Source organism: Bos mutus, chromosome 12 (assembly GCF_027580195.1).
Source record: "Bos mutus isolate GX-2022 chromosome 12, NWIPB_WYAK_1.1, whole genome shotgun sequence".
Taxonomy (NCBI): domain Eukaryota; kingdom Metazoa; phylum Chordata; class Mammalia; order Artiodactyla; family Bovidae; genus Bos; species Bos mutus.
In genome coordinates, this window is record NC_091628.1 from 36,434,469 (window position 1) to 36,457,288 (window position 22,820).

Genomic DNA, 22,820 nt, shown 5'->3' on the forward strand with positions numbered 1-22,820 from the left:
AAAGGATCAATCCAAGAAGAAGATATAACAATTATAAATATATATGCACCCAACACAGGAGCACCGCAGTATGTAAGACAAATGCTAACAAATATGAAAGGAGAAATTAACAATAACACAATAATAGTGGGAGACTTTAATACCCCACTCACACCTATGGATAGATCAACTAAACAGAAAATTAACAAGGAAACACAAACTTTAAACAATACAATAGACCAGTTAGACCTAATTGATATCTATAGGACATTTCATCCCAAAACAATGAATTTCACCTTTTTCTCAAGCGCACATGGAACCTTCTCCAGGATAGATCACATCCTGGGCCATAAAGCTAGCCTTGGTAAATTCAAAAAAATAGAAATCATTCCAAGCATCTTTTCTGACCACAATGCAGTAAGATTAGATCTCAATTACAGGAGAAAAACTATTAAAAATTCCAACATATGGAGGCTGAACAACACGCTGCTGAATAACCAACAAATCACAGAAGAAATCAAAAAAAATCAAAATTTGCATAGAAACGAATGAAAATGAAAACACAACAACCCAAAACCTGTGGGACACGGTAAAAGCAGTCCTAAGGGGAAAGTTCATAGCAATACAGGCACACCTCAAGAAACAAGAAAAAAGTCAAATAAATAACCTAACTCTACACCTAAAGCAACTAGAAAAGGAAGAAATGAAGAACCCCAGGGTTAGTAGAAGGAAAGAAATCTTAAAAATTAGAGCAGAAATAAATGCAAAAGAAACAAAAGAGACCATAGCAAAAATCAACAAAGCCAAAAGCTGGTTCTTTGAAAGGATAAATAAAATTGACAAACCATTAGCCAGACTCATCAAGAAACAAAGGGAGAAAAATCAAATCAATAAAATTAGAAACGAAAATGGAGAGATCACAACAGACAACACAGAAATACAAAGGATCATAAGAGACTATTATCAACAATTATATGCCAATAAAATGGACAACGCGGAAGAAATGGACAAATTCTTAGAAAAGTACAACTTTCCAAAACTCGACCAGGAAGAAATAGAAAATCTTAACAGACCCATCACAAGCACGGAAATTGAAACTGTAATCAAAAATCTTCTAGCAAACAAAAGCCCAGGTCCAGATGGCTTCACAGCTGAATTCTACCAAAAATTTAGAGAAGAGCTAACACCTATCCTGCTCAAACTCTTCCAGAAAATTGCAGAGGAAGGTAAACTTCCAAACTCATTCTATGAGGCCACCATCACCCTAATACCAAAACCTGACAAAGATCCCACAAAAAAAGAAAACTATAGGCCAATATCACTGATGAACATAGATGCAAAAATCCTAAACAAAATTCTAGCAATCAGAATCCAACAACACATTAAAAAGATCATACACCATGACCAAGTGGGCTTTATCCCAGGGATGCAAGGATTCTTCAATATCCATAAATCAATCAATGTAATACACCACATTAACAAATTGAAAAACAAAAACCATATGATTATCTCAATAGATGCAGAGAAAGCCTTTGACAAAATTCAACACCCATTTATGATAAAAACTCTCCAGAAAGCAGGAATAGAAGGAACATACCTCAACATAATAAAAGCTATATATGACAAACCCACAGCAAACATTATCCTCAATGGTGAAAAATTGAAAGCATTTCCTCTAAAGTCAGGAACAAGACAAGGTGCCCACTTTCACCATTACTATTCAACATAGTTTTGGAAGTTTTGGCCACAGCAATCAGAGCAGAAAAAGAAATAAAAGGAATCCAAATTGGAAAAGAAGAAGTAAAACTCTCACTATTTGCAGATGACATGATCCTCTACATAGAAAACCCTAAAGACTCCACCAGAAAATTACTAGAACTAATCAATGATTATAGTAAAGTTTCAGGATATAAAATCAACACACAGAAATCCCTTGCATTCCTATACACTAATAATGAGAAAACAGAAAGAGAAATTAAGGAAACAATTCCATTCACCATTGCAACGAAAAGAATAAAATACTTAGGAATATATCTACCTAAAGAAACTAAAGACCTATATATAGAAAACTATAAAACACTGGTGAAAGAAATCAAAGAGGACACTAATAGATGGAGAAATATACCATGTTCATGGATTGGAAGAATCAATATAGTGAAAATGAGTATACTACCCAAAGCAATTTATAGATTCAATGCAATTCCTATCAAGCTACCAACAGTATTCTTCACAGAGCTAGAACAAATAATTTCACAATTTGTATGGAAATACAAAAAACCTCGAATAGCCAAAGCGATCTTGAGAAAGAAAAATGGAACTGGAGGAATCAACCTACCTGACTTCAGGCTCTACTACAAAGCCACAGTCATCAAGACAGTATGGTACTGGCACAAAGACAGAAATATAGATCAATGGAACAAAATAGAAAGCCCAGAGATAAATCCACGCACATATGGACACCTTATCTTTGACAAAGGAGGCAAGAATATACAATGGATTAAAGACAATCTCTTTAACAAGTAGTGCTGAGAAATCTGGTCAACCACTTGTAAAAGAATGAAACTAGAACACTTTCTAACACCATATACAAAAATAAACTCAAAATGGATTAAAGATCTCAACGTAAGACCAGAAACTATAAAACTCCTAGAGGAGAACATAGGCAAAACACTCTCCGACATACATCACAGCAGGATCCTCTATGACCCACCTCCCAGAATATTGGAAATAAAAGTAAAAATAAACAAATGGGACCTAATTAAACTTAAAAGCTTCTGCACATCAAAGGAAACTATAAGCAAGGTGAAAAGACAGCCTTCAGAATGGGAGAAAATAATAGCAAATGAAGCAACCGACAAACAACTAATCTCAAAGATATACAAGCAACTCCTACAGCTCAACTCCAGAAAAATAAATGACCCAATCAAAAAATGGGCCAAAGATCTAAATAGACATTTCTCTAAAGAAGACATACAGATGGCTAACAAACACATGAAAAGATGCTCAACATCACTCATTATCAGAGAAATGCAAATCAAAACCACTATGAGGTACCATTTCACACCAGTCAGAATGGCTGCGATCCAAAAGTCTACAAATAATAAATGCTGGAGAGGGTGTGGAGAAAAGGGAACCCTCTTACACTGTTGGTGGGAATGCAAACTAGTACAGCCACTATGGAGAACAGTGTGGAGATTCCTTAAAAAACTGGAAATAGAACTGCCTTATGATCCAGCAATCCCACTGCTGGGCATACACACTGAGGAAACCAGAAGGGAAAGAGACACGGGTACCCCAATGTTCATCGCAGCACTGTTTATAATAGCCAGGACATGGAAGCAACCTAGATGTCCATCAGCAGATGAATGGATAAGAAAGCTATGGTACATATACACAATGGAGTATTACTCAGCCATTAGAAAGAATACATTTGAATCAGTTCTAATGAGGTGGATGAAACTGGAGCCTATTATACAGAGTGAAGTAAGCCAGAAGGAAAAACACCAATACAGTATACTAACGCATATATGTGGAGTTTAGAAAGATGGTAATGATAGCCCTGTATACGAGACAGCAAAAGAGACACTGATGTGTGGAGCAGTCTTATGGACTCTGTGGGAGAGGGAGAGGGTGGGAAGATTGGGAGAATGGCATTGAAACTTGTAAAATATCATGTATGAAACGAGATGCCACTCCAGGTTCAATGCACGATACTGGATGCTTGGGGCTGGTGCACTGGGACGACCCAGAGGGATGGTATGGGGAGGGAGGAGGGAGGAGGGTTCAGGATGGGGAACACATGTATACCTGTGGTGGATTCATTTTGATATTTGGCAAAAAAAAAAAAAGAAAACTACATAAAAAAAAAAGTACATAAAAATTAACATATATAGACATAACAAAAATTTATAAAAACCCACAGTCTTCCAGATATCTTAAGATATCCTTCCAGATTTTTTCCTTTTTTTTGGCTGTGCCATGCAGCATGTCAGAACTTACTTCCCTGACCAGGGACTGAATCTGAGCCCGCAGCAGTAAAAGCACGGAGTCCTAACTACTAGACCACCAGAGAACTCTTGCTTCTAGATCTTTTTCTAAACACATTTTCCATGTTGTTTTTTTTTTTTACCAAAAATCAGACCATACCATACAATTTGATAATCTGCATTTTTCTATCAATTTTCACATTTTCTGTTTCAGCAAGTGCTCCTACTAGTACTTTTAAACCATACTATATTTCCCTAACTGACCAACTGTGGTGTTGGAAAAGACACTTGAGAGTCCCTTGGACTGCAAGGAGATCAAACCAGTCAATCTTAAAGGAAATCATTTGAATATTCATTGGAAGGATTGATGCTGAAGCTGAAGCTCCAATACTTTGGACACCTGATGCAAAGGGCTGACTCATTAGAAAAGACCCTGATGCTGGAAAAGATTGAAGGCAGGAGGAGAAGGGGACGACAGACAAGGAGATGGTTGGATGGCTGGTATCACCAACTCGATGGACATGAGTCTGAGCAAGCTGCAGGAGTTGTTGACAGACAGAGAAGCCTGGCATGCTGCAGTCCATGGAGTCGCAAAGAGTCAGACACGACTGAGCAACTGAACTGAACTGACCAAACCCAGTAGCCAATCTAAGACTATGTTTGGTCATCTAAATAAGTCTTTTTTTTTTTCTTTTTTTTTTACTAGCAATTTATTTATTTTATTTATTTATTTATTTATTGGGGCACAGATTAGTTTATTAGATCGTGGAGAAGGCATGAACAAAGATCTTATTCTTTTTTTTTTTTTTTTGCCTTTCTTAAATTAGTGTAGTGTTCTTTTAAAAATGATCCTGTCTTATTAAAAAAGATAGTCTGCTATTTTTCTGTAGAATGCCTCATCTTCTGGATTTATGTGGTTATGTCTTTATCCTATTATTTACCTTCTTCCTCCACTGAGTTAGGGTATATGCCCTGAATTTCCTCAAAACAGAAAGTTATATCTACAAGTTTGATGGATTCAACCCAAATCTTTTGGCTAGAATACATCATAGTTGAAACACATCAGAAGACAGCATTACTCACTGTTAATAAGCCAAGATTCATCCATGGAATGGGGTGGCAACTCTCATCCCTTCTCTGCACAGTTACATGTTTCCCTTGTGATCACCAAGTAATTCATGCATGTTACTTTGCCATTGTATAAATGTCCAGTTTCCCATCAGCCATCCATCTAATGGTTTTAAACTGAACTGATAAATCTTTAATCAGTAATTTCAGTAGAGTTTGTGAAAAGAATGCATAATGCAGTAGAGGTTTACTAATAAACAGGATTATCTGGTTATTTTAAAACACAATTCCTGAAGTTCCTATACTACTTAAAACATAGTAAAACAAAACCAAGGACAACTGTTTATTTCTCCAAATACCAATTCTTAAAGTTAAAGAATATTTTAAAAACCATCTCAAATGGTCAAAAAATGAGGTTTTTCTCTTTTGTGAGTATAATAATGGAAGTGGAAATTTTCTGAAATTTTTGTTATTTCACTAAAAAATTTTAAAACTATTTAAAGCCTTCTAAACCTTTATTTCTAAGTAGGTAGTATTCATATTCTTCCACTAACTGGCTATTCAAAGGGAACACTGAAATATTCAACAGACAACTGACAGTAGCAAAATTCCAGACTCTGAAGCTCCAAGCTCTCATTTCCTCATAGAAACACTGATAAAACGAGAAACCATCTGAACCAACTTTGTTAGGGCTCTGGAAAACAGTTAAGGCTTACAGCATTGAAGCAAACACCCAATTAAGCTTTCAACATTCAAGGAAGTCAACATAAACATTTGCCAAACACAAACTAAAAGAACACAGACACTTCAGTGACCACACACAAGCAATAGTATTTGCAAGAACAGTTTGAAAAAGTCTCAAAAGAAAAAAACTACCACAGTTTTCAACAGTTTAAAACAAATCCAGTTATGTATGAGTACATGTGTGTGGGGGCTATCTGATTTTCAGAGGTTTACTGTATTATAATAGTTGATGCCTAATTTTCAACAAGAAATCAGAAGACATACAAAGAAATAGGAAAATATGGCTCATTCCAAGTAACAAAGTTCAGTTCAGTTCACTCAGTCGTGTCCGACTCTCTGGTGAACTGCAGCACACCAGGTCTCCCTGTCCATCACCAACTCCCGGAGTTTATCCAAACTCACATCCATTGAGTCGGTGATGCCATCTAACCATCTCATCCCTCTGCCGTCCCCTTCTCCTCCTTCCTTCAATCTTTCCCAACATCAGGGTCTTTTCAAATGAGTCAGCTCTTCACATCAGGTGGCCAAAATACTGGACTTTCAGCTTCAGCATCAGTCCTTCCAATGAATATTCAGGATTGATTTCCTTTAGGATTGACTGGTTGGATCTTCTTTCAGTCCAAGGGACTCTTAAGAGTCTTCTCCAACACCACAGTTCAAAAGCATCAATTCTTCTGTGCTCAGTCCTCTTTATAGTCCAACTCTCACATCCATACATGACCACTGGAAAAAACATAGCCTTGACTAGACGGACCTTTGTTGGCAAAGTAATGTCTCTGCTTTTTAATATGCTGTCTAGGTTGGTCATAACTTTTCTTCCAAGGGATAAGCATCTTTTAATTTCATGGTTGCAGCCACCATCTGCAGTGATTTTGGAGCCCAAAAAAATAAAGTCTGACACTGTTTCCCCATCTATTTCCCATGAAGTGATGGGACCAGATGCCATGATCTTAGTTTTCTGAATGTTGACCTTTAAGCCAACCTTTTCACTCTCCTCTTTCACTTTCATCAAGAGGCTCTTTAGTTCTTCTTTGCTTTCTGTCATAAGGGTAGTGTCATCTGCATATCTGAGGTTACTGATATTTCTCCTAGCAATCTTGATTCCAGCTTGTGCTTCCTCCAGCCCAGCGTTTCTCATGATGTACTCTGCATATAAGTTAAATAAGCAGGGTGACAACATACAGCCTTGATGTACTCCTTTTCCTATTTGGAACCAGTCTGTTGTTCCATGTCCAGTTCTAACTGTTGCTTCCTGACCTGCATACAGATTTCTCAAGAAGGAATACCAGACCTAGTATTCCCATCTCTTGAAGAATTTTCCAGTTTGTTGTGATCCACACAGTCAAAGGCTTTGGTATAGTCAATAAAGCAGAAATAGATGTTTTTCTGGAATTCTCTTGCTTTGTCTATGATCCAACGCATGTTGGCAATTTGATTTCTGGTTCCTCAGCCTTTTCTAAAGCCAGCTTGAACATCTGGAAGTTCACAGTTCACATATTGTTGAAGCCTGGCTTGGAAAATTTTGAGCATTACTTTACTAACATGTGAAATGCGTGCAATTGTGCAGTAGTTTGAGCATTCTTTGGCATTGCCTTTCTTTGACCTTACTTTAATGACCTCATTTTAACTTGATTATCTCTATAAATACTCTGTCTCTAAATAAGGTCATGTTTTGAGTTTCTGGGGGTTACAGCTCCAATCTTTTAGGATTGGAGGAGGCATATCTTTTAGGGGGAGGCATAAATCATCCTGTAATACTTAACTGGTTGGATTTGTAGATTTGTGTATGTCATCAAATTTGGGAAGTTGTTGGTCGTTATTTCTTCAGATAATCTTTCTGTTCCAACAAGGTGGTTGGATGGCATCACCGATTCAATGGACATGAATTTGAGTAAACTCTGGGAGTTGGTGATGGACAGGGAGGCCTGGTATGCTTCAGTCCATGGGGTCACAAAGAGTCGGACACGACTGAGCAACTGAACTGAAAGTAGGTCTTAATCCAGTATGACTAGTTTCCTTATTCAGTTCAGTCAGTCAGTTGTGTCTGATTCCTTGTGACCCCATGGACTGCAGCATGCCAGGCTTCCCTGTCCACCAACAACTCCCAGAGCTTGCTTAGACTTATGTCCATTAAGTCGGTAATGCCATCTAACTATCTCATCCTCTGTCGTCCCCTTCTCCTCTTGCCTTCAATCTTTCCCAGCATCAGGGTCTTTTTCCAATGAGTCAGTTCTTCGCATCAGGTGGCCTAAGTATTGGAGTTTCAGCTTTAGCATCAGTCTTTCCCAATAACTATTCAGGACTGATTTCCTTTAGGATTGGCTGGTTTGATCTCCTTGCTGTCCAAGGTGCTCTCAAGAGTCTTCTCCAACACAGTTCAAAAGCATCAATTCTTTGGTGCTCAACTTTCTGTTTATGGTCCACCTCTCACATTCATACATGACTACTGGAAAAACCATAGTTTTGACTAGACAGACCTTTATCAGCAAAGTAATGTCTCTGCTTTTTAATATGCTGTCTAGGTTGGTCATAGCTTTTCTTCCTATGAGCAAGCATCTTTCAATTTCATGGCTGGAAAAAAGGAGTAAAATTGGGCAAAGAGAGACACACACACACACACACACACAGTAGAATGCTCATAAAGGTGAAGGTAGAAAATGGAGTGAAGTAGAAGCCACTGAACACCAGTATTTTCCAGCTAACCACCAGCAATTAGGGAAATAGATTCATTCTCACTTATGACCTTCAGAAGGAACCAACACTACTAACAACTTGACCTCAATACCTCTAGACTTCAGAACCATGAGACAATAAACTTACACTGTTTAAGCAACTTAATTAGTGGAACTTTCTTATGATACTCTAAGGAATTAATATAGATATTGAAATGGGAAAGCAGGGTGCTGTTGTAATAAATACCTAACATTATGGGAGAAGCTTTGAAATTGGGTTATGAGCAGAAAGAAGAGGAAGAATTATGAGGTACCTGAATGAAAAAAATCCAGATTACCCTGGAAAGATTACTGGTAGAAATATGGATGCTAAAGGTGCTTCTGGTGAGATTTCATAGAGAAATGAGGAATATGATACTGGAAACTGGAGGAAAGGAAATCCTTGTTACACAGGGGTAGAGAACTTAGCTGATTTATACTGTACTGGGTAGAAAGTTGAACTGGATATTTAGCTGAGGAGATTGCTAAGTAAAGTGTCAAAGTGTCAGCCTGGTTTCTCCTTGCTGCTTATAATAAAATGTGAGAAGACAAAGATAAATTGAAGAATAAATTGTTAAACATGAAGGAACCAGAATCTGAAGATTTAGGAATTTCTTAGCCTATTTGTATTTCAAAAAATGAGAAAGCAAGCTCTGGAGAGAACATCAAGGGTATGGCTGGACAGTGTCTGCTGAAGGGAATATGGATGTTATGATTTATGAAGCTAATCAATCATCTCAGCAGAAACACTGCCAGCCTGAACTGAAGGGGACAGAGGTGAGAGGAAATGAAGCAGAGAAGGGTGGTGGGCTTGTGAGATTCTATAGGCAGGAAGAGAGCTGACAGAGTGATCTGGTCATGAACATATGTTTCAAGAAAACAGAGGAGTGATTTTGAAGGTGATTCAGAGGCTCGAGCATGTGCCACTGCTACTGCAGGCCCAGAGCACACAGACCTGAAAGGCAGGGCTGTCTTCTCCTCTGTTCCAGGGATGGGGCCTCCTTCTATGTTTCAGAGTTAGGACAACTCCTCAATTCCATTGGATGAGGCTGCTTCAGGGTTGAGGGGGAAGGGCCACACCCAAGGGGGACTGGAGGACAGAACATCCAGCAGCCAAGGATTATTCTAAAGTCGTAAGATTCTAATGGAATTCTTCCTGCTAGGATTTGTGAGAATAGACTTACTGTCTATTCTCACAAATTTAGAGATAGAGAGGAGTTCTGGCCTAGCTTCAGTTAAAGAATTCTTACTTATACCTGATTGAGCTAATCAGAATTTAGTGATTTTATGTGAGATTCTAGACTTGGACTTGATGTAAGATAATTGATTTTTTGGAACATTGGGATGGGGTGACTGCATGTGAGGAGGAAATTTTTGATAGAGCAGAGAGTAGACTGCTTATGAGTTGGTTTGTGTCCTCCCCTCAAAATATACTAAAGTTCTAACCACCTCCCCCAGGACCTCAATGTGTCCTTATTTGGAGATAGAGTTTTACAGATAGGATCAAGTTAAAATAAAAGTTTTAGGCTGGAGTTAATTCAATATGATTGGTGTCTGTATTAAAAAGCTGAGACAGACAAGTTACACAGAGAGATTGCCACATGAAGGAAGCAGAGACTGCGATGATGCAGCAGAAGCCAAGGAGTGCTAAAGATTGCCAGCAAATCACCAATCTAGTCCAGAGACATGGGACAAATCTCTGTCCCGCCCCCACCCCCCACCTTCCCCGCCAACCTCAGAAGGAAGGAACCAACTCTGATGACTCCCTGACCTTAAACCTGTAAACTCCAGAACTGGGAGTCAATACGTTTCTGCTTTTAAAACTACCTACTTTGTGGCATTTTTTGGCGGGGCACCATGCAGCTTGTGGGATCTTAGTTCTCCAACTAGGGATTGAATCCAGCCCCTGCTAGTAAAAGAACAGTCCTAATCAATCAATGAACCACCAGAGAATTCCCTGTTGCACTTTGTTATAGCAGACTTAGAATGTTAATATACTCAAAAAACCCAAGTTAGGATAAATTCAAAGAGAGACACACTAGATGCATGATGAACAAACCGTCAATAGCCATACAAAGAGAACCGTGAAAGCAGTAAGAGAAAAGTGACTTCTCAGATATAAGGGATCATCAATAAGATGATCAGCGGATTTTTCATCAGAAACCTTGGAGGTCAGAATGTAATCAGAAGATACACTTAAAAGAGCTAAAGAAAGAACTGTCAACTGAGAATTATAGATCCAGCAAGACTATCCTTCAAAAATGAGGGAGTAATAAGCCATTCACAGATCAACAAAAGGTAAGGAAGTTCACTACCACTAGACCTGCCTTATAAAAAGGGCTAAAGGGAGTCCTTCAGAAGGAAATGAAAGGATGCTACAGCATAACGTAAATTCACATTAAGATATACATATCTGTGATTAACGTAAACACACAAATATGAAAGCCAGTATTATTAACTTTGGTTTCTAACTCTACTTTCATTTTCTATAAGATTTAAAAGACAAATGCACACAAATAATTATAAGTCTACATTATTGAGTATTTGATGTACAAAGATTAATTTTTTTCCCAAGATTAATTTTTGAGATTGGTATTATTTAAAAGGGAAATGGAGCTATACAGAAGTAGGGTTTTGTGCAGTTAAAGTTGATATTAATTCAGATTAGATTTCTGTAGGATGTTTCACATAACTTTAATTACACATAATTTTTACATATAATTACACATAACTTTAGGATGTTACATGTAATCCTCATGGTAACAATAAACACAGATATACAAAAGGAACCGAATGACACTACAGTTTGTCACACCCATGTTCACTGCAGCATCATTCACAATAGTCAAGAGGCAGAACCAAGCCAAATGTTCATCAATGGATGACTGAATTAATAAAATGTAGTATACACATAAAAAAATGTAGTATACACATACAATGGAATATTTAATTAGCCTTAAAGTAAATTCTATTGCATGCTACAACATGGATGAACCTGGAGGGCATTATGGTAAGTGAAACAAGCCAGTGACAAAAGGACAAATACAGGTATCCCTGGTATCTGAAAGTAGTGTTCTTATGAAATCTTTTGTAAGCCAAAATGTAGTAAAGCAAAGAGGCTGACTTTTCTTTGATAAGACCAATGTAGGTTTTTCAGAAAAATGAAATTTGTGTAAACTGAACTTCTGAAAAGCAGGGTACTGTTTGATTCCACTTATATGAGTATCTAAATAGTCAAATTCATAGAAGAAAGTAGAACTGTGGTTGTTAGCAGTTGGGGGTAGAATGAAACAGGCAATTACTGTTCAGGGAGTACCAAGTTTCAGTTTTTCAAGATGAACAAATTCTACAGATCAGCATGCTGTACAATAATGTGAGTTAGTGAATACTACAGAACTGTATATTTTGAAGTGGTTAAGAAAGCAAACTTTGTATATGAAGGACTGACAGCTTTTCTTCTAAGAATGATAATAAGAATGCATGCATGCTTTTGCCATTGCTATTTAATATAGTTTTATAAGTTCTAGCCAGAGTAATTAGGCAAATATATATATATGTATATGGCATTTACAGTAATTAGGCAAATATATATAAGCCAACCAAATTGATAAGAAACAGGAAAATGATCTCTTTTCTAGGTAAAAAACCCTAAAGAGGCCACAAAAATACTAGCAGGTCTAATAAATGGGCTTCCCAGGTGGAGCTAGTGGTAAAGAATCCGCCTGCTAATGAGGAGACAAGAGACACAGGTTCGATCCCTGGGTTGGGAAGATTCCTTGGAGGAAGGCAAGGCAACCCACTCCAGTATCCTTGCCTGGAGAATTCCATGGACAGAGGAGTCTGGCGGGCTACAGCCCATGGGGCCACAAAGAGTTGGACACAATTAAGCACACAAAGATGTAGACTACAAAATGATTACAAAAAATCACATGCATTTCTACACACTAATAATGAACAGTCCAAATGGAAATTAAGAAAACAACTCATTTTACAGTAGAATAAAAAGAATATACTCAGGAATAAATATAACTGATCATACGGACTTGTACACTTGTTGTACAGTACACAGCACTGCTACAAAATAAATGGAAAAACATTCCATGTTCATGAACTGGAAGATTTAACAGTTAAGATGTCAATACCCAGGGCTTCCCTGGCTGTCCAGTGGTTAAGAATCTGCCTTCCAATGCAGGGGACACGGATTCGATCCTGGCCTTGGAGGATCCCACATGCCATGAAACAACCAAGTCCGTGTGCCACAACTCTAGAGCCAGCACTCTAGAGCCTGTAAGCTGCAACTACGGAGGCCCATGCATCTAGAGTCCATGCTCTGCAACAAGAAAAATCTCTACAGTGAGAAGCCTGCACACAGCAACAAAGAGTAGCTCCCACTTGCTGCAACTAGAGAAAGCCTTGCAACAATGAAGACTGAAATAAAGTCATAAATAAAATCTTTTAAAAAAGGATGTCAGTACCCAAAGCAATTTACAATTCAAAGCTATCCCTATCAGAATCCCAATGATGTTTCATGTAGAATAGAAAAACTCATACTAGAGACTTCCCTGATGGTCCAGTGGTTATGAATCTGTTTGCTAATGCAGGGGACATGGATTTGATCCCTGATTTGGGAAGATTTTACATGCTGTGGGGCAACTAAGCCCATGTCCCACAACTACTGAGCCCGTGTGCTGTGACTATTGAAGTTCACACACCCTAGAGCCTATGATCTACAACAAGAGAAGCCACCACAACAAGAAGCCCTCACACCAAAACTAGAGAGTAGCCCCCACTTGCCTCAACTAGAGAAAAGCTCACACACAGAAGTGAAGGTCCACTACAGCCATTAAAAAAATAAGTAAAATTTTTAAAAAGAGAAAAACTCATCCTAAAAGTCACATGAGATCTCAAGGGACCCCAAAGTTCAAAAACAACCTTGAAAAAGAACAAAGTTGGACAGCTCACACATTATCATTTCAAAACCTGCTACAAAGCCACAGTAAATAAAACTGTGCCACTCAGCAATCAGATGAGAAACAAAAGGTACCCAACTTGGAAGGGAAGAGTTAAAATTGTCACTATATGCAAATAACATGATCCTATAGAAGACCCTAAGGACACCACACACACAAAAAAAACTGTTCAAAAATAAATGAACTCAGCAAAGCAGTAGGACACAAGATTAACATCCAGAAATCAGTTTCATTTCTTTACACTAACCATGAAAATATCAGAAAGGGAATGTAAAAACACAATACCTTTTAAAGTTGCACCAAAAAAAATACAGCTATCAAGAAACTTGACCAAGGAAGAGAAAGACTTAATATGCTGAGAACTATAAAATATTAATAAAGGAAATTAAAGAGGACTCAAAGAAATGGAAAGATAATACCATGCTCTTGGATTGGAAAAATATTGTTTAAAAGGCAACACTACCCAAAACAATCTATAGATTGAATGCAATCACAATCAAATTACTCATGACAGTTTTCATACAACTACAACAATAATCCAAAAATTTACATAGAACCTTAAAATACCCAGAACTGCCAAAGTAATCCTGAGGAAAAAAAAAGAAAGAGGCATAACTCATCCAGATTTCAAATAATACTACAAAGCTCCAGTAATTAATGGAAGGACTGATGCTGAAGCTGAAACTCCAATACTTTGGCCACCTGATACGAAGAGCTGACTTATCTGAAAAGACCCTGATGCTGGGAAAGATTGAAGGCAGGAGGAGAAGGGGACGACAAAGGATGAGATGGTTGGACGGTATCACTGACTCAATAGACATGAGTTTCGGTAAATTCTGGGAGTTGGTGATGGACAGGGAGGCCTGGCATGCTGCAGTCCATGGGGTCACAAAGAGTCGGATATGACTGAGCGACTGAATTTAACTCAACAGTAATCAAAGTTGTATGGTATTGGTAAAAAATCAGACATATGGATCAATGGAACAGAACAGAGAGCCCAGAAATATATACACATGCCTATGATCAGGTGACAGGCTTTGAGTGAGTCCGGCTCAGTCCTGGCTCTACTCTTTTGTAGCCATATGACCTCTGCAAGTTGCTTCAGGCCTTTGGTTAGAATTTCCACTTCTTAAAATGAATGTAATAGTATCCTCCTCATAAGACTGATGTAAAGATTAATGAGTTAATTCACACAAAACATTATGGCCCTTACAATGCATTAATTCATATAGAACATGGACACAAAGAGATCAATAATGACGAACCTTAATGCTGGTAGCTATCTAAAACAAACCCATCAATCATATATCCAAACAGACAATGGAATGCCTTTAACTGGAATCTATTTTAATGTTCAAATTCAGAATATTACCTAGCAATAAATAAATCCTCATACATTATCAGAAATGGGTGTTATTTTATTTTGATCTGCCAGTTCTATATGCTCTCCTGCTTTCTAGATTTCAGAAGGTAGCAAGAAATATTTATACATTAGGGATCCTTCATTTTCCTTCCCCTTCCTATTTTCACTAACTTGCAGAATGACGATTTCCTTCAATTTACTATGAATCATGTGAGTTTCTTGTTTAAAGTTGCAGCTACCAAGAAACTTAAAATTTATAGAAGGCTGACAGCAGTCTGTTTGCTCTAGAATGCATACTGGGCACTCATTTCCATTATACATTTTACTTAGTATTTGAAAAAATACGTTGTCTCAAAGGACCATTATATACTTACCAACTGAAGATAGAAATCAGAAGGACTATTTATATGACAAACCATAACTGAAACATCTGTCATTTCTTTAGGCAAAATAGGTGGAGGATAGTGTAAGGTCGTATTTTTTCCAGAATGACTTCTTGGTGTTTGAGATCTAAACCTAATTAAAAGCACAATTAAAAGCATAAGCAAGAGCCATTCTCCTAAGATCTCTCTTCTCTCAGTGAATTGATCTGAAGAAAAGACCTGCACATATACTGATTTATCTACCAAGAATATTTTCCCAACCTTTCTCTTCTAATTTATAATATTTTGTGGCATTATCTTTAATTATCAAATAAGCATAAATAAGAGGTCAAGTCTCAAAACTCAATAATTAATCTTTAAGTTTGTGTTGGAGCATTTTTGAGTTGGGCCTACATTTAGTACTCAAAGTTTCTACTCTTTTGGTTGACGTGATACTCATGGTCTATGGCAGCACTCAAGGAAGGCCAGCTGAGGGTTTTCTGTGGCCCCTTCCAGCTACAATAGCCTACTTAAGTTTTACAGAATGCAATCTACTTGGGTCACTTCCAGACTGTTATTGCCCAGGACAGAAAGTATCTTCCATTATCTCTGTGGTTACTTTTATCTCTTTGTTCATCACAGACAAGAAAGAAAAGAAATATAAGTATCTACTCGAGATTCATATATTAATATACAGTAGTGATCATGATCTTACTCCAAAGCTTAGAAAATTTAAATAAGGAACTGTTAAACACTAGCTACTTGTAAGGTTAGCTAGAGTCTAAAAAAAAAGTTCACTATCTTACCAGTAACTTCTATTTTGAGCTACCTTAATATCCCTATTTCCTTAAATCAAATGATCTGAATCCAATTTTCACACAACTGTACTTGGAAAACTCTGACAGAGATACCTTTAAATTCTCAGAATATGTTACGGTGTGCTCCCTGATAGTCTAGTGCTTAGGATTGGGTGCTCCCTCTTAAGAGTATGTTATAGTTCACTTTAGAGCCCATGTTTTTTTAAAGGTAAAATCTGCTATTCTGATCTACAGCTATAACCTTGAAGATATTTATGTTTTAATAAGTTACCTACCTTGCTAGTTCCATAAAAACTAATGCATCTCTAAGAGACACAGGCATATCACTGCTTATTTTATTTGTTGGTGGTTTTTGCAGATCTACAATAAGCACACCATCTTCTTCTTTAAAAACTTTCATTAAAACAGCCTTCTTATTTACCATTTTCAAAAATTCTATTTTAGCTTCTTCTCCCCAGCCTTCACTCTATGGAAAAAGTAAAATTTCAATGTGTTCAGTAATTATAATTAACTCTAAATGGTACAATATTGTAGATTTATCTTTCTAACAGTAAATTTGAGCAAAGGCACTGAACCAACCATAGATAGAAGAAGATAGAAGCAACTGGGCTCACAAACCCAAGGAGGACAGTCTTTATGTATATACAATGTACAGATCATACTTGGATTTTATTAACGTGGTCTCAAGGTGACCATAAGCTGTTGTACTTCAGGACTTAGTTTTACTTGTGAATATTAATATGAAAATAACAAATAAAAATTTAAAGATAAAAGAAGTATTGACATACAAAATTTCCCCTTAAACGATGAGATCCAAAAGGTAATTCTAAAAGTATAATGGAAGCCATGTAATACATTAGATATTTATAATCATCAGATGCTTAGTTTCCATTACTAGCAATATACGAGGCACATGCTACTTAAATAATAAGGAAAAATACTCACCCATTGAAAAAAATTTAAAAAAAACTGTGCTCACTGATCTTTGGATCTTTAAGTACGCATACATTTCACGGGTCAAAACCACATATTCCTTAAAAATAAAAAATTTTCTAAAGATTTTATGAACATAAAAAAGTAAAACCTACTCAGAATAGATAAGTGCAAAAAAAAAAGTTTTATCCTTCATAGGATAAAATCGAAACCAAAATAATTTTGAGGAAAACATCAGTGCTAATATTTTTATATGTTTCCTTTTATTTCTTTATTCATTCTTTCAAATATTTGTTGAATGCCTACTGTGTGCTAGGTGATTTGCTAAGTGCTGGAATACAAAGATGAACAAAGGCACAGACTCCTGTTTTCAGACTTTCTAATAATACAACTGCTTAACATGTATTCTTACACACAATTTCTGTCTTCTAGGAGTTTCAAATCTTTCTGGGGAACAAATATTCATAAATAATACAAAAGCAGAATGCAATATAGTTAATAAGTAGTGAGCAAAGAGTCATGAAAATAGAGAAGAAATGTATAGAAACATATGCCATACCATGTCAAATTTTTTTCTCTCCATATTTATTTGACTCTAAAATTTAGTGGTTTACTCAGATATTCACCCATCATTAAGTTCATATACACATATTAAGTATAATCTCCCATTAAGATCAATTCTGATTGTAGAAATGGAAGTTCAATTCCTTTTTCACTTGCACCAATAGTTTATTATGCAAAAGGTATTTAACAAGTGAACTGGTGCCATGAACCTACATTCAGTAATCTGAACCCTAAAGCATAGTTAAAATTGGACTATTTGGCCCCCAAACAAGAAATAATTAAAAAAAAAAAAGAAATAATTTAAGTCTCACTTACTGAGTTCTGTGGAACAATGTCTTTCAATGAACATGGATGTGCTAGTGGCTGGACATCTTTCAGCAGTTCTTCAATATATGGCTCAGACTTTCTCAGAACCAGACATAAGTCATTTAGTATGATATGCTGCTTAGCAATGTGCTCTGATCTCACATGAGAGTCACCAACTCTGGGAAGAATTCAAGCAATAGTTAATGAAAATAATGCTTCAAGCCCAAGCTTGCCTTAGCCCACAAAAGGTATGCATTTAGAATACCTTAGAATTCTACACATTCTCTTTTTAAGTTAAATCTTCTAGAAAGTTATATTCTGATTCATACTATCTCATAATATAGATTCAACCTATCTTTTAAAACCACAGACACTATTTTTACCTACAGAATAAATCTCAACAGCCTTTATCTGGATTATCTTTCATATATATAAAGGCATAATGACACACCCAAACAGCAATATATTTGTTTATAAAGTTATGACAATTTAATAAAATGACCATGCAAGAGTTAATACCGGTCCTTACTACAAGAACCTCTTCAATTTGCTTTATTTTGCTGTAAGACTAATGGAAACATTTCTGAACACCTAGAATGAGCTAGACACTATGCCACTTTAATATGAATAATGAGATTAAATAAATATGATTGAAATTTTTACTCAATCATCTGGCAACTAACGAACATTTAAAAGAAAGAAAATTTTTGTGCTTCATTCTCTGCTTTGAAGCAATGTAGAAGATTATTTAAGTTTGAAACATCAAAAAGTTCTTTTTCTAAGCTCCCCATCTAGTAGCACTGATAAAGTATAATACTTTGCTAATTTAGTAATGAGTAAGACAAATTTCAAAGCAAAATAAAAAGTATATGACTTGGAAGTGAAGAAGGATAACTTATTTCTACCTCTTCCTAATTTTCTTTATTCTTTAGTATTACCCCATCACAAGTGTTTCTAAGCAGGCAAGGAATATATAATACTTATAACATACCCTGCAACAATGAGCACTTCAGAATTTCCAAAATCTACCATGAATATTTGTATTAGTGCAACTTCACGGACTGAGAATTTGGTTGGACTACAAAGTTTTCTAATACTTTCACTTCTCATTGGAATTAATTCAGTAATAGTTCCTCGACACCACATTCCATTTTCAATACTGTTGATAAATATTCTTGCACCTACATAATGGAGACAAATGATTATCAATGTCTACAAAGAAAATATCTAATTACCTCTAATTTACAAACAAGTACATTAGATTCTATCACAAAAAAGTCTTAATTCACTTATTAACTGGTGATATACTACTGAGTCAGTGCTATGAGAGGGATCAAAGGTAGTATATTTTGGCAATTTCTGTTATACAGAATCTTGTGAACTAGACAGGAAGGTGAAAATACAGAGTATCAAGCCAGCAGTCCTTTACTGAGGACCTGTGTTTTATGAACTATAATAAAGATGAGTAAGACTGTCCTGCTCAAGAAAGGAGAGGAGCCCAAATCCCTTAGGGCATGGTGTGGCGCACCCCACCGCATGTCAGGACTGTCGGGACTGGGTTTCAGTGTGGAGAACCCTTCATCCTGGGACATGGGGTCTGGCTGGAAAGGCGGCCACTCCCTCGACTGTCTTGCATGGCACATTCGTGGGGAACCTGGTACTAAACCATTCGTAGATGACCTGCTTCTGGGACGGGGTTTCCAACGAAGCAGAGCAGTTCCCTTGCTGTAATCTATACAAAGTCAGCCCTCGACACAAGGGTTTGTAAAAAACAGAAGAAAAAAAAAAGAATAACAAGAAATCTAATTTTTTCTTAAAAAAAAAAAAAAAGAAAGGAGAGGAGACATGCAAGTAAATGACTATCAATCACTGTACTTATAACAGTAAAGATCATCCTTGTACATGTACACACACACATGTACAGATACAGACGTACTGAAATCTATAAAATACTTAGGTAGCATAAAGGAAGATGCAATGACCTTCTCTTGGTTAAAGGGGAGTAAAAGTTAGGAAACCAAGAAAGGCAGAGCGTGAAAGGCAAAAATTAAGAAATTAATACACAATGGAGTTCAGAAAAGGGGAAAGTGAACCAAGGATTGAACAGCAGAAGAAGACCTTATGGAAGGATCAGATGAATTACAAATTAATAACTAGAAAAAAAATCAAGTTAGAATGAAGCCTGCATTTTTACTTTTACTATCAGCTCAGCAATGTTCTCAGTAGTTTGTGTCTGAATTTACCTTCTCCCCACAACAACCCCACAGATATGCTGCTTCCAGCCCATAGGTAAGGAAACCAGGCAAAGAGAGGCTGCAAATCCAGCCCAAGCCGCATGGCTACTTACAAGAGGGAGAAAGAGAACCCATGCAATCTTGGAGCCCATTCTCTTAACAACTGAGCTAACATCAGAGATGAATTTGGTAAGATTTGTTCATTTACCCTATAGAGAGAGGCTGCAAAATCCCCTCTCCATTTGCTAATAAGAACAGGATAGCTCAAGGGCACACAGGGTAACCTTTCAAGTTCTACCAAAACTTGTACTTGGCCTTGAGACTTTCACCAACCTTCCTCTTATGTTGATACATTATATAACCAATATTCTTAAACTATATTCTATTAAACTATTCTTTGTTGAAATGGATGAGATAAAAGCCTATTGAAGCCTTTTGCTGTTCTTTATAATGAAAAGCTCAGACAGAAAAAGGGAACAAGAGGATACTCAGCTAAAGCACTGTATTACATTTCTTCCCTTAACACTAATTTCTCAAAAGATAATGAGTATATAAACTATGTATATCTACCTTGAAATAATTATCCGTGACAACTTAAAGAATGATATTTTGACTTTCTTAGAATATTTTCTGAAACTAAACTGAGCTCTTTTATATATATATTAAATTTAGAGAATTATTTGCAGTCATTAAAAATTTAACTATATATAAGTTTACCACTATACTTCCCTCCTTAGACATTCAAATTTAAAAACTGTTAACTTTAAAAATTATTATTCATTTTATCAGAAGTATATGATGATTCTAATCTTCTGATATTCTGATAAGCTACAAAGATCAGCTGAGAGTTAGCAACACGTTTAAAGAACTACCAATATAAAGTTGGGGCTTCTCTGATGGCTCAATGGTAAAGAATCCACCTGCCAATCCAAGAGATGCAGGTTCGATCCCTCGGTCAGGAAGATCCCCTAAGAGAAGAAAATGGCAACTAACTGCAGTATTCTTGCCTGGACAGAGGAGCCTTGAGGCTATAGTCCATCAGGCCTCAAAGAGTCAGACACGACTTAGCGACTAAACAACAACAGCAACAAATATAAAGCTGAATAGATAATATAGTACTTTTTGATATCAGTTATATACAGGCATTGAATGATATTAATAGAATGAGAAAATGCTCTACTAATAAATCAAATCACAGCTTCATTAGAATATAATCATATTTAGTCAACATTAAAGAAGATATTTGTAATGAAAGCCTGTACTGTATGTACTTAGTCACTCAGTCATGTCTGACTCTTTGTGACTCCATGGACTGCAGCCCGCCAGGCTCCTCTGCCCATGGGGATTCTCTAGGCAAGAATACTGGATTAGGCTGCCATGCCCTCCTCCAGGATCTTCCCAACCCAGGGATCAAACCCAGGTCTCCCGCATTGCAGGCGGATTCTTTACCATCTGAGCCACCAGGGAAGCCCATGAATACTGGAGTGGTTAGCCTATCCCTTCTCCAAGAGATCTTCCCGACCCAGGAATCAAACCAGGGTCTCGTGCATTGCAGGCAGATTCTTTACCAGCTGAGCTACCAATGAAAGCCTAATTTATGGCAAATTATACACAGAATTAAGATGCATTGATTAAATTTACCAGCTACCTTCTGTATGGCACTAGGAAATAAGATGCACTGCCCTGCATCTATCTCATTCAGATGTTCAATGACATCTTCAACATCCACATGAAGATAGCAAGGGATGATATGCATACTACAAGAAACACTTAGAGAAATACTTTTCTCTAGAGACAAGGGGACAAATTATTTAACCCATTATGGACTTTATAATTTAAAAAATCTCACCATACTCCATAATGGAGTTTTTGTGTATATTTCACTCAACAGTCAATTTTATGTCCATCAACAGATGAATGGATAAAGATGTGGTACATATATACAATGGAACACTACTCAGCCATAAAAAGATCAAAATGATGCTATTTGCAGCAACATGGTCAGATTAGATTATCATGCTAAAGTGAAGTAAGTCAGACAAAGATAAATACCTCATGATATATATAACTTATATGTGGAATCTAAAATATGATATAAATGAACTCTAGTGAAACAGAAACAGATTCACAGACCTAGAAAACAGATTTGTGACTACCAAGGAAGAGGGGGGCTGGGAGAGGGATGAAGTAGGAATTTGAGGTTAGCAGATACAAACTATCACGTACAGAATGGATAAACAAAAAGGTCCTAGCGGGAACACAGGCAATTATATTCAATATGTGGTGATAAACCATAATGGAAAAGAATATGAAAAAAAGACAGCAAGTTCCAAATTACTATGACTCCAATTAAACTTGGCAAATGATATGTATTAAAAACATTTGAATTATGTATACTGTATACCATAATAGTATTACTACTATGATATCTCTGAGCAAAAAAATTAATATTTAGCTCATTTACCTAAATAAAATTTAGCTTATGTTAAATAATTCCAAAAGCTTTATGCTTGCTCAAATCTGTATTATAAAAAGTCTACATGAGTTGCCAAGTATTTAACTAAGCTTTATATTTTAACTTGAAATAATATTTCATTACCTAGCTCCAAAACATCTGAAGGATCAAGGTGTAAATTCTTATTGCAAAACTGATTCACCTTCCTTTCCAACACTGTTGCATCTTTTATTTGTGAATACTTCCGAATGTAGAAGTGGCAAGGATGTATTACATGGCTTACAAAAACCAGCTCTGGAGAACCTGGATGAGAATTTTCAAACCACA

At 36.6% G+C, this 22,820-nt stretch overlaps 1 protein-coding gene across 1 annotated transcript in view; it reads right to left on the reverse strand.

Moving 5' to 3' along the window:
- The window catches only part of RNF17 (ring finger protein 17), a 117,809-nt gene that overhangs the window by 59,569 nt on the left and 35,420 nt on the right, over positions 1 to 22,820 (reverse strand). Inside the window, exons 12-16 of the mRNA XM_005888714.1 lie at positions 22,638 to 22,796; positions 18,796 to 18,985; positions 17,814 to 17,982; positions 16,277 to 16,467; positions 15,196 to 15,337 (exon numbers count right to left, since the gene is read on the reverse strand). Coding sequence (XP_005888776.1) covers positions 15,196 to 15,337; positions 16,277 to 16,467; positions 17,814 to 17,982; positions 18,796 to 18,985; positions 22,638 to 22,796 — 851 coding nt within the window. The remainder of the gene's footprint in view (positions 1 to 15,195; positions 15,338 to 16,276; positions 16,468 to 17,813; positions 17,983 to 18,795; positions 18,986 to 22,637; positions 22,797 to 22,820) is intronic.